Below are 13152 nucleotides of genomic sequence, written 5' to 3'. Positions count from 1 at the left end.
TATTTTACAAAAGGGGGTACTTTATTCACTATATATTACATAGCCAATTCTCCTGACACCAGTTATAAACCACAGAAATATAGAGCTTGATCTGTTCTATAGAAGTAAGCGAGAGGACAGGGTTCATACTGGTGGTACTCGGGGCAATGCAGAGCTGCCCAAACAACACACAGCAAGCCATGTTTTCCAGTTGAACAGCATTAGGGGACCTGCCAAAGACATGTGGCTCTGCAGTTGGCATACAAAGATGGCCATAGATGCAAAGATCCGATCGTTTGAATCCTCGAGCGATTGGACTTCCCCCATCTCCCGACCTGCCACTAACCATTTAGATCAAAGTCTTGCCATTATTTTTTATTATACATAAAAGGTATCAAATAAAGTAGTTAAGAACAGATCAGCCAATGTTCTGCCCCTGACAGCAATCGTGTGATAGTTATGTCCGACTAAGCTAGTGACAGTCTCAATCTGAAAATCGTATGATCGGCAATACACACAGAGATATTATCAGCAGCCGACAGAAATCTTTTAACCCGTCCAATTGACCGATCTCCTTCGGACAAAAAATGTCGGGACTCTCCACATATGGTCCAAAAATCGTACGAATCCTCGATTCGTACGATCGGATCTTAGCGTCTATGGCCAGCTTTAATTGTACATGGCCAATATTCACCCCCCAAAACAAATACTGAGGCCAAGTTTAACATTTTCTCAAGCAACCTTTAGACACCCATCTTGCCTTACTACACACAATCACACAGTCAGGGCAGCCATCAGGGGGGGAGAGTTGTAGGGGGCCCCGAGGGTAAGGGGGGACCCAGCAACGCCACACTTACTTGATTAGCCGGGCCAACCATCTTTCTGAGAGCTGCTGACTTCGGGAAGGCATGGACATTTAAGGGGCCCTGGCCACCAATTTTCTTATAATGTGTGGGGGGGGGGGGCTGGCCACCAATTTTTTTTTCTCTTGTGGGGTCCTAGCCACCAATATTTTTAAATCGGGGGGCCCTGGCCACAAATGTTTTTTTATGGGGGGCCCTGACCACCAATATCTTTTTATTTTTTATTAACATGTGGGAACCCTAGCCACCAATATTTTTTTTTGTTTTTTTACTGTGTGGTGGGGAGGGCGTATTCCGTACGGGGCCCTGCGATTTCTGATAGCAGTCCTGCACACAGTTCCTCTTGAAGTGATAAAAAGTGCAATGTTTCAGATGCTGTAGCCCAACTTGTCCTGATATTCATGGAGATGTCACTGGCTCTGGCTCCCTCAAATGACAGGACCCATTAGTGGCTTTACATTCCTGTCAGGGCCCATGACATTGGCTCTATTACTGGCTTATACAATGGGGCAGGTCCAGGCAGGAGCAAGGGCATCAGTAGCAGCAGCCAATCATCTCATTAGTGAATCCCACAGGGCACTGTTCCCTAAGCTACAAACACAATAAAAGGTGAGAGAATGTGCAAAGGTTACAGCAGCACACGAGGAAAGTCGTGAAACAAAGTGCACTGAGTCCAATTGTCGTGACTCTTTTAGTTGCTGCCATTACTATTTCTGCTGAAATGACTGCGCCACATGACATGTAGTGCGCCAATGAAGTGTGAGAGAGAGAGTGTGTGTGTGTGTGGCATTAGCCACAGGATAAAGCGCAGACTCGCTGCTTCTCTTACCAGAAGAACACTTTGGAGCACAAGTTGGCATTCTGCGCTGGGTTCGCTTTTCTTCCCTTCGGCACCGGCTGCATTCTCTTTGCTTTCGAGTGTTCCGAAACCAGGCGCAGAGAAACGCTAACTGCACCGGTACAGTCCTTGCCACCCTACACTTCCACTGCCCCAGCGATCAGAAACATGAGCGGCACACGGCTTTTCTCTTATAGCCCCGCCTACCCTTCTATCCTAGACATCTAGTTGGCTGCCTGCTTCGTACTGCTCCGCTTGCATTCGTGCAACTTCGCGTCAGAGGAGATTAGGCAGGAGGCGGGGCGGCCTTTGTTTAGAGTGAGACTGGGTGCCATGTGAGCCTGGCTAAAAGTTTATATAATTGCTCATTGTAGAAGGTGACTGCGTCCGGCGTGAATTAGCTAGCTACTGAAAAGCAAGTGCTCTGGTAGCGTGTAATAATCACGTGGTTAGGCAGCTCAATACTGAAACAAGGCCAAATACTCATACAACTTGTGCCGCCTCCAGCGTGGAGAAATGTGGCCACGCCCATTTTATGGCCACACCCCCAAATTACCATGTCAATTTTACAAAATTTGGCAGGTTATGTTTGAAACCATTTGTGGGAATTTTAGTGCAATGTTTTATGTGTTATAACAGTTTTGCTAATGACAGTGAATTGCCCTTTAAGATGCTAATCTCAGTTCTCCCAAGATACCTGCTTATCTTAAATTGTTACAAAAGTATCTAAGTGCAGCTGCTAACTGTTCTGGGCTCTGCCAAAAATGCCTCTTATGTTAATTAAGTTTCAGAAGCGTTGTATTTTCGTCGGTGCAAGAGATCAAATATAAAGCCGCAACATTTCAGTAAGAAACCGGGACTGCAGGCAGGGCTCAGCATCGGACCTAAATACGCACACCAACGTCACAAAGTGACATCACGGGCACGTCACTTCCACAGTCTTCCTCAGACCCCCTACCCCTCTTCCCCTCACGACTGTCACCAGATTTCCAATAGAAATCTGTGGCGGAGGGTGGGGAGGGGTTTTTTTTTGGTTTTTTTTAAAAAACAAAACCGAAAAAAATAGGCACCCCCAAAACCATGCAGCCCTAGGCACAGGCCTCGGGGCCTATATATAAAAACAGCCCTGACTGCGGGCTGAGCTGTTAAAATCGGGACTGTCCCGCTGAAAATGGGACAGTTAGGAAGTACAATCTCCTTTATATGTATGTTGGTAATATAGTGAATAAAGTACCCCCTCTTGTAAAATATAAGGATATTATAACTTACCGAGGAGTTCAATGACCATATAAAAAAAACGAGGCTGAAGGCCGAGTGTTTTTATACAAGTCATGGAACTCCGAGGTGACTTCTAATATCCTTATATTTTTCAACAGGGGGTACTTTATTTATTATAATACACAAGTTTCAGAGAGTCACGTGACAGGAATGGCATCACTATGCTCCAATTATAGCCAATGACATAATTAAGCACCCTTTATATAATTTACAGGATATTCAAACAGTGCTTGGTGATGTCCCTTTGTGTTACATGACTTATTAAAACTTCTGTATTAGAATACTGTAAATAATGAACCCCCCTGTTATAAAATATAAAATATATTTTTATGAGGAGTGAGGTGGGTATCTTGTTCACTATATATAAATATATACAGAGCTGTAGTAAGTGCTACATTCTCACATGCCAATGATGCCATCGCACTACATCAGGTTTCTATCGTCCTTAGGCCTTTTAGGCGCTCCTGGGGGCAGTCATATATGTTAGGAGGATTAAGATTTTCCCCACAAAAGTTATTTAATATAACAGAACATTCAAATTTCTGTTCTGTCACTTATTTGTCACTATATTTATGACATGATTCAATCAAACAAATACTGTCAGCTGGTCAGGTAACTCAGAATTCCTACCTCTTAACAAAGGGCCAGGAATAGTAAATAAGAAGCAACCAGATTGGAGGTAGTCAGTAGTAGAGGGGAAAGAAGGAACACAAAGGCCTGAGATACATTAGACCTACTGACAGGTAAATATGATCATATCTAATAACTGTGTGACTACATGTACATGTATACAATTATCTGTATAAAGATTGTAGGGTTGGGTAATTTAATTGTTTTTTTACACATGTGAATACCTTATAGGAAATATATGCATGCAGTGACTTAGGTCCCTGATAAGGAAGAATAGAATTATTGATTGTGTGATTAAAGATTTTGGGTGTTGTGATTAATAAAGTTGTTATTTAGAGCTGACATCTCACATTGAAATCCTTATTCCATCAGTAAATCATTTTGGGTACACTTATCCTTGGCGGTAGTTTGTTGATTTGCTGGTGGCAATATTATTATAGCAATATCAAAAGGCCAGCATATAAATATTAACCAGTTGGTAATATTATTATAACAAGATTGGCAAGAGTATAGTGCTTGCAGTGATCTCCAGAGGACACACCCCAGCTCCGCTGCCTCGTTTGATCACTATCTCCAGCAGCAGACAAGTGGATTTTTTTTGGATGCCCTGTGACTAGGGTTCCCACCTTTTCTGGAATAAAATACCGGCATATATATTTATCTTTTTTCCCTATTAATAACATTGGGATCAACCATCATTTTTAAATACCGGGCAGGTGGCAACCCTAACTGTGATTAGTTCCATCCAGCTGTCACCATAAGAGGTGTGTGATCCTGTGGTTGAAGCCATATATAACCCCCCAAAACATATTGCAGGATAAATGCATGTAAAATACCTCCTAGAATACATTGCAGGATAAATATAGTGCCACTGCCATCCACTTCTCGTCACTGACATTGGATTTGCTATCTAAAACCTTGGCAAATTGCTGTTTTAGCCTATGGGGGACCAACTAGAACCCATTTGGTGTTTTTTTTTTGGGAAAAACTTTGAATCCAATTAGATCGAATACGCTATTACTTTGATTAATTCCATCGAAAACTGACCTTTTGGGACAAAAATAAACAGACTTAATTTCGGTTGGTATTTTTGAATTATAATTTCAAAGTTTTTCAAATTCGATATTCGATCCTTGATAAATCTGCCCCTTAATGTGAACTACCTTCCAAGCACTTTATTCAGTTCAGTCAGTATTATATAGTATGTCTGAAATCAAGGCCTTTTTTGTTTTTCAGTTCCTTTCTGTGTTTTATTGTTAGCCATTTTTCTAATATTACAATTAAAAATTTATTTTTTCACCTTCTTGTGTTTTCCTAGAGCAGATGCAGTCTGGGGGTGGGGTGGTCACCAACTCTAAACTGTTCAAACTTGTTACATTGGCAGTACAGGACTGGCCCACCAGGATACCAGGAAAACTCCCGGTGTCAGTGGGTCTGACCATTTGGCTTATTTCATGGTCATTCCTTCATTTCTTTATGGGAACAAAGAGGTTTAATAATGGAAGAAAAGAGTATAGTGTGTAGAGAAAAGAGACTAGGAGAATAAAAAGGTTGAGTGGGGTTCCAATAGTTTAGAATATGGGCCCTCAGTCTAAGGTTTTCTGGTGGGCCCCTGGCATCCCAGTCCGTTCTTATCTTTTCTTATCTTTGGCTATGCTGAGCATAATTCTTGCAATTCACAAAAGATATTTGTTATAATTAATACAATAGGCACTGCTGAGAAATGCACTTTACCAACTAATGTAACAAATTGTAACAGTTCTCAAACAAACACTGGAGAAGTTCAGTTTTAGGAAAATCATTTTTGCCGCAATAGACTTCCACGTCACATGCACGAATGTAGGGAGGGTGTTGTGTGGCCATTGGGCTCCTTTTCCCCATGTAACCCAGCTGTTCCAATGACATATTTATTGTTGGGAGCTTTTTGCGGTCCACTTGTGTTACCAACTATTTATATGCCTTTGGGCTGGAGGGGAAAGGTTAAAGGGACCCACTTAGCATTGTGGTGAAGAGGGTCTGAAGACCCTTGCTTCCTGGTGGCCTTTTGCCTTTTGGGCAGGGAGGTCAGGGACAAAGGGTCTTGCCTTGAAGGCAATACTGAAGTTTCTGGATTACTTTGTACATTTTGTCTGGTTGACACTGGAGTTTTGCAGTCTTTCTTTGGCACTTAAGTGTATGAGGCACCTCAGGCTACAATGAAAAACAAAATCAGTCCCAGATCCCACCCATACTGGATTAACTAATAGCATATCTTCCTGTGAGATGTAACCAGTGACTAGGAATTGCCTTAATAAGTGGTTATGGTTAACATTCTGTGCACATGCAGTATAACTAAACATTTCATTTGAATTCATCACATACAGCAATACAATGTTAAATTAAAGGATTGTGTATTAATATGGCACACTGTGTATTCATTATGTGGGTATCACATGCAGATCATGCAAATAGGGGCAGTACAGTGTACTAGTCAAAAATGTTACAAAATTAAAAAACAATAGCAAGTCCCTCAAACTACTGTATATAGAAAGCAGTTCATTGTGTATAACTATTACAGCAGGATGGCATGAAGCAGGAGGGTTCCTATGTATACTTAGAGCAAACTTTTCATGTCATGTCAGAAGGGAGGTGACAAGAAATGCTCAGAAACGCACTTCTCATATGAACATGAAAATGTTATTTAAAAAAAATATTGCTACATGCACCTCAATCGAAACTCATTTTTTAAACATTTTTAAAGAGGTTGTAAACCTTTGAGTTAACTAAGAGCAGTGATCCCCAACCAGTAGCTCGCGAGCAACATGTTGCTCTCCAACCCCTTGGATGTTGCTCCCAGTGGCCTCAAAGCAGGTGCTTATATACACAGGGGTTACTAAATGGCCAATCACAACCCTTATTTGGCACCCCAGGAACATTTTTCATGCATGTGTTGCTCCCCAACTCCTTTTACTTCTGTATGTGGCTCACGGGTTCTAAAGGTTGGGGATCCCTGACTAAGAGTGATATTCTAAAACAATTTGCAATTGGTTTTCATTTTAATTATTTGTGGTTTTTGAATAATTTCACTTTGCATTCAGCGGCTCTCCAGTTTGGAATATCAGCAATGTGGTTGCTAGGGTTCAAATTACCCTAGCAATCATGCATTGATTTAAATAAAAGACTATGATATGAATGTGAGAGGCCTAAATAGAAAGATGAGAAATAAAAAGTAGCAATAACATTAACTTTGTTGCCTTACAGCAGGGCCGGAACTAGGGCAACCATTCCTGCCTCTGAGGCGTAGGAGCGCGCAAACAAGCAGACGTACGGAGCATGCACAAACGTACGCGCACAGCTCCTGCTTTGGGCAACCGTTCCTGCCTCTGAGGGGCAGGAGTGCGCAAACACACAGATGTATGCGCACATACAGGGGCGGGCGCCTTTCCTTGGGCGCTCCAGCAGCTTGGCCCGGCACTGCCTTACAGAGTATTTGTTTTTAGATGGGTCATTTGAAAGCTGAAAAGAATCTGAAGAAAAAGGCAAATAACATAAAAACTATAAAATATAAATAATGAAAAACAATTGCAAAGTTTCTAGGAATTGGACATTCTATAACATACTAAAAATACCTCAAAGGTGAGCCACATCTTTAAATGGATCATATAGGGCAGTGCTGTCCAACTTTTGTGGTACCGAGGGCCAAAATTTTACTGGCCTTTGTGGTGGAGGACCAATAATGGAAGTCAGTGTTGGCTACTCCCCCTTTTAAACCACACCCACTTAAACCACACCCATTTTACCACAAAAACTTTCAAGATCATATCCACATTAACGGTGGTAGCACACCAAAAAACCAAATGGTTGGTGCTCACTTCAAGGAAATCCCTCATCACTCATATGTGAAAAATGTAAGTCATGTTAAAATATACCCTTAAATCCATATGCCTCATCCTCCCCTGTGGATAATACAACAACCCCCCAACACATGATTAAACACCTTAGGGGCCCTTAACAACAATTTCCAAATGCTAACAAACCCCAAGAACAAACCCCTAACAGGCTTACATCCCACAGGTAGCGTAGGGCAAGCAGAGAATGGCACACACAAGCAGCACTGGGCAAGCAGAGAATGGTACACACAGGTAGCGTAGGGCAAGCAGAGAATGGCACACACAAGCAGAACTGGGCAAGCAGAGAATGGCACACACAAGCAGCACTGAGTAAGCAGAGAATGGCACACACAAGCAGCACTGGGCAAGCTGAGACTGGCACACACAAGCAGCACTAGGCAAGCAGAGAATGGCAGAAACAAGCAGCACTGGGCAAGCAGAGAATAGCACACACAAGCAGCACTGGGCAAGCAGAGACTGGCACAAACAAGCAGCACTGAGTAAGCAGAGAATTTAGTATGTTATAGAATGATGTTCTCTTAGAAACTTTTTGATTGGGCATAATTTTCTTATAGTTCTGGAATTATGTGCCTTCCAGTTTTCAAATGGAGCATAACCCCCCATAACCAGATAACTATTACTCTCTGAGGCTACAGTTTTATTGTTTCTTTTTATTATTTATCTTTCAGCCCCTATCCTATTCACACATGGTTACTAGGGTAACTTGGACTATAGCAACCAGAAACCTGTGGTAATTACAAAGCGGGTAGCTGCTGAATAAAAAGCTAAATAATTAAAAAATCACAACAAATAAAAAATGAAGAAATGGGCATTCCCATTTAAGAAGCATTCTTTTCCCTCAAACTAGAAAAGTGCAAGGGGATTTTCTTTTACTGTAAATAACAATGGCCCCTGTTTCTAGTTCTGTTCTGATAAAGTAACAACAGACAGTAGTTAATATTGAAACTAATACATTTAAAGGGAAAGTACACCCTATTTCTTTGAAAGGTTCATATTCATGTTTTATCTATCATATGACATATAAACATTGACCTTAATTTATATTCGTTTATATCTAGAATTTCAGTCGCTTAATCTCACGTTGAATGGCAAATTCTGTTCGGTGAAGCAATCTTGATTTCATATCAAATTTGCTGACAGCACTATTAAAGGGTATTTGTGATGACTTCTTTCCCTTAATAAAAAAAAATGTAACCAACAGAAACTAATAAAAGTGTAATCAAGGAGCCTGAAGACTCTGACTGTCCCATGATACAGAAACACTGCAGACCACAACAATATATTCACTTACCACTCAAACCAAATATCAATTGCAAATATCTAATGCAAATGTGCTTTGGTCTCTCGCTTGGCTCAGTGCACCAATTAACCCTTACAAACAAACACACAATTTACTAAAACTTGAAATGTTCCCATTTCAGATCACAACATCTTCAAATTGTAAAAGGGACATCTGCCATTGACTTCTACATGACAGGTTTTATCTGGAGTATTTTCAGATTTCTAGCAGCTTTGGGGGTATAATAAATTAGAGGGTTTTTTCTTATAAAAATTGAGTTTTCCCCCTTCAAAAACTCGAACAGAAAAATCGAGGTTTAATAAATAGGCATCAGAGTGTCCTATGACTCAGGGGCTCAATTACTGTTCTTGGAGCCTTTTGGAGGCCTAAATAGGGAGAGGTTAAAGGATCAGTAACATATTCTAACATTTCTAGGATTCTAACAGGTTTATCAATATATACAAGCCTGTTAGCACTTGCTTAATAATAACAAGTGTCCAATGTTCTTACCAAGGTAATTATTAACTCCCAGGGGTTGTTCACCTTCAACTATTTGTATGATATAGAAAGGGATATTCTGATAACATTTGCAATTGGTTTTAATTTTTTATTATTGGAGGTTTTTGAGTAATTTAGATTTGTATTCAGCAGCTCTCCAGTTTGCAATTTCAGCAGTCTGGTTGCTATGGCCCAAATTATTAAAAGACCGGGATATGAATAGGAAAGGCCTGAATGGAAAGATGAGGAATAAAAAGTAACAATAACAATAAATGCGTAGCCTTACAGATCATTTGTTTTTGTGACCCCCATTTGAAAGCTGGAAAGGGTCAGAAGAAAAAGGCAAATAATTATAAACAAGTAGAACGTATAAACAATGAAAACCAGTTGCAAAGTTGCTAGGAACTGGACATTCTATAACATACTAAAAGTTACCTCAAAGGTGAACCACCCCTTTAAGGAGGGCAAGGTAGTTAAGGTAATATGCTGATGGTACCTTGGATAAGAGTAGTAATAATATTTTATGTTGAAGTAACGAGAATACAGTTACCAACTGACACTGTCAAAACCAGACGCATGAAACGTGCATTTGCTTGAGTTGATCTAATTCCCCATTGGCCTGGGCTAAAAGCATTCTGGGAGTCGCAGGAACGCATATTTTAAGAATTGAATTAGTTTCATACTGTACTTCTGTTACTTGTTTTGATCATCTGGAAAACAGAGTAATACTATAAATGCTTTCTCATTAAGGGCTTAATAAGTAAAGAAGTGCAAACCTCAAATAAATCAGTGCATTTGGCAAGATCTACAAAGCAACATTCCTTCCCAGATTGTTCCTGCACAATGTAGGCTCAGCTTGCACAACCAACCAAAGGTGGCACAGGGGTTGGACATTGGTGTGGAATTACAGCCTCTTTGTATGTTATTCAGATGATGCAAACTTAAGTGCCTAGAAACAAAACATGCAAAGGAAGTCCTGTATTTACCACCATAGCTGATATTTGGTACAGGCCTTCCCAGCATCAGCGCACTAGCACTTCTTCAAACAAAGAAGTTGTAAAACTGTACAGTATTAGTGCAATTGAGCACAAGTGTGCATTGTGTATGGCATTTTTATTAGAGCATTTCTGCACCTATTTTAGTTCCTAGCACTGTGCTAGTGGTTGAATGAACAATCAGATTGACTCTAATATTTGTTTATAATTTAAATTTTTTAACCTATGACAAAAATGACAAAATCATTTACTGTAAACTGACCTGAAAGACAGAGGCAAGTTCAAATAAAAACATGATTCGGTTGAACATAAATATGGAAGTCATCACAGAAAAAAAGCACAGATCTTTTGTTTAGTTGAGTTCATTCTTACGCTTTAAAAAAAGAAACTTAAAGGGGTGGTTCACCTTTATATTAACTTTTAGTATGTTATATAATGGCTAAATCTAAGCAAATTTTTTAATTGGCCTTCATTTTTTATTTTATATAGTTTTTAAGTTATTGGCCATTTTCTTCTGAATCTTTCCAGCTCTCCAATGTGGGACACTGACCCCATCACAAAAACAAATGCTCTGTAAGGTTAAAAATGTATTGTTATTGCTACTTTTTATTTCTCATCTTCCTAATCAGACCCTCCCCTATTCACATTCCTGTCTCCTATTCAAATCAATGCATGGTTGCTAGGGGACGCTAGCAATCAGATTGCTGAAACTGCAAACTTGGAGAGCTGCTGAATAAAAAGCTAAATAAAAATTTAAATCAATTGCAAATTGTTTCAGAATATCACTCTCCACATCATACTCAAAGTTAATTTAAAGGTGAACATCCCCTTTAACAGAAGCATAGGGAACACACATGCAGACACACAATCAAGAATAGAATACAGGTATGGGGCCTGTTATCCAGAATTTTAAGGCCTGGGTTTTTTTGGATAACAGATCTTTCCTTAATTTGGATCTCCATACTTAGAGAAAATCCTTTAAACATTAAATAAACCAAATAGTCTGGTTTTACTTCAAATAAGGATGTGAATTGAGTAAAAGGTACTGTTTTATTGTTATATAGAAAAAAACGTTTTAAAAATTTGGATTATTTGGCAAAAATAGAGTCTATGGGGCAAATTCACTAAGAGACGAAAATGCTCTAGCGACGCCTTCGCCGCACTTCGCCAGGGCACCACTAATTCACTAAAATCTGAAGTTGCGCTCAGGGAGGTGAAAGGTAGCGAAGTTGCGCTAGTGTTAATTCGTCAAGCAAAGTAAAGTAACGCTAGAGATGCCTAATTTGCATACGGCGACAAGTTAAAGTACAATGGACGTTTATGTAGCAGCAAATACATTACACTACACAAGCCTGGGAAAGCTTCATAAAAGAAAATAGAGTTGTTATTTTGCCCTATACATGTGCCCACTGTATAGTTTAGGTGCCATATGTTAGGAAATGTAGGGGGGAAGGAGGGTACCCCCAAAAAAATGTATGATCTTTTTCAGCTTATCATCACTTTTTTTGAAGCAAGCCCTATCTACTCTATTGCACTTCGCCTGGTCTGAGGTGGCAAAGGTAAGTCTGGCGCAAGAGGTAACGTTCAGTAAAATGCGCAAGGTAGTCAATTAGTGTAGTTACGTCCCTTCGTCATAGCGCAACTTCGCCTGGCGTAAGGGTGCGAAGCCAGCACCCGTTAGTAAATCGATGAAGTAACGAAATGACGTCACGCTGGCGAATTTTCACTAGCGTTAGCCACTTCGCCCTTTAGTAAATTTGCCCCTTTGGGAGATGGGCTTCCCGTAATTCAGAGCTTTCCACATAATGGGTTTCCTGATAACACATCTCATACCTGTACCTTTAATATCCACAAGGTATGGGGTCTTGATAAAGCACAAGCCTTTATCACCCCAATTCACAACCTGAACAGAAGGCAAATGGACTAATTAAACTGCTGCCCCTTCCCTAATTTCCTTTTCTCCCTGTGAAATTGTTTTAGAGGATAGTGACCACACCACTCCCAAACAGTACAGGATAGGTGTGGCAAATTGTTTCAAGTAACATTTTAGGTTAATGATAACCTAATTGTCACTAGGTTGTAAGAGGCCCCTAAAGGTGGCCATAGACGTAACAATTACGATCTTTCTTGGAAAAGATCTTTCCAAGAAAGATCGTTCGTTTCAATACACACGTGTAGAGCTGAATCGTCAGATATACAGGTAGATATATGGGAATAAACAATAGAATTCTACCTGTATCTGACGATTCAGCACTAACAATGGGCGATGTTTGGGTCCCTTCAAAGGCACCCGATCAAAATTTTCCGTCCAGCCCAATCGATGAGCCGACCGATATCCAAGTCTTCTGCCGATATTGGTCGGCTCTTTTTCCACCATACACGCAACGAATATCGGACGAAAATTTGTTTTGTACGATATTATCTGTGCATCTATGGCCACCTTTACAGACACACACTTCTTAATCAGATAGGGATGTACTTTAGCTGTCTATATAAGTGGCAAATACAAAGAGAAATTTCAAAGTATTGCAAAAATACACTGCCTCACTCTGTAAAGCTTAATCGGACTTGACAGATTAATATTAAAGGAACAGTTGTACCAGTTGTACCAGCGCAGGGCAACAGTACATTATACTGTATGTATTTTAAACAATATAATTATGGTGTTACTGTTCGTTTAACTATATATAAATAATACCAGTGCTTCTTAAGCAAAGACACCAGTTGTACCAGTGCAGTCAGTAAATTATATTTGCATTACTTTAATACACTTTCATTTTTGGTGTTACTCAATATCCTAAATAGATAGCAACCCCTTTTTACAATTAATGGCTGTTCAATAAATCTATTGTTACCATAGATCGATAGATAAAAACGTTATTACTGCCGAAGGAAATTATTA

The 13152-nt window shown here is 40.0% G+C and overlaps 1 protein-coding gene across 2 annotated transcripts in view; it reads right to left on the bottom strand.

Annotated features, from left to right (window-relative positions):
- Nucleotides 1-2078, bottom strand: part of abcc4.L (ATP binding cassette subfamily C member 4 L homeolog) — a 140538-nt gene extending 138460 nt beyond the window's left edge. For both annotated transcript variants that reach the window (XM_018247248.2, XM_041582429.1), the window contains exon 1: nucleotides 1672-2078. In XM_018247248.2, coding sequence (XP_018102737.1) covers nucleotides 1672-1745 — 74 coding nt within the window. In that variant the 5' untranslated portion in view covers nucleotides 1746-2078. The remainder of the gene's footprint in view (nucleotides 1-1671) is intronic.
- Between the last annotated feature and the right edge of the window lie 11074 nt (nucleotides 2079-13152).

Source organism: Xenopus laevis, chromosome 2L, assembly GCF_017654675.1.
Source record: "Xenopus laevis strain J_2021 chromosome 2L, Xenopus_laevis_v10.1, whole genome shotgun sequence".
NCBI classification, from domain to species: Eukaryota; Metazoa; Chordata; class Amphibia; order Anura; family Pipidae; genus Xenopus; species Xenopus laevis.
This window is presented reverse-complemented; position numbering and strand designations above follow the sequence as displayed.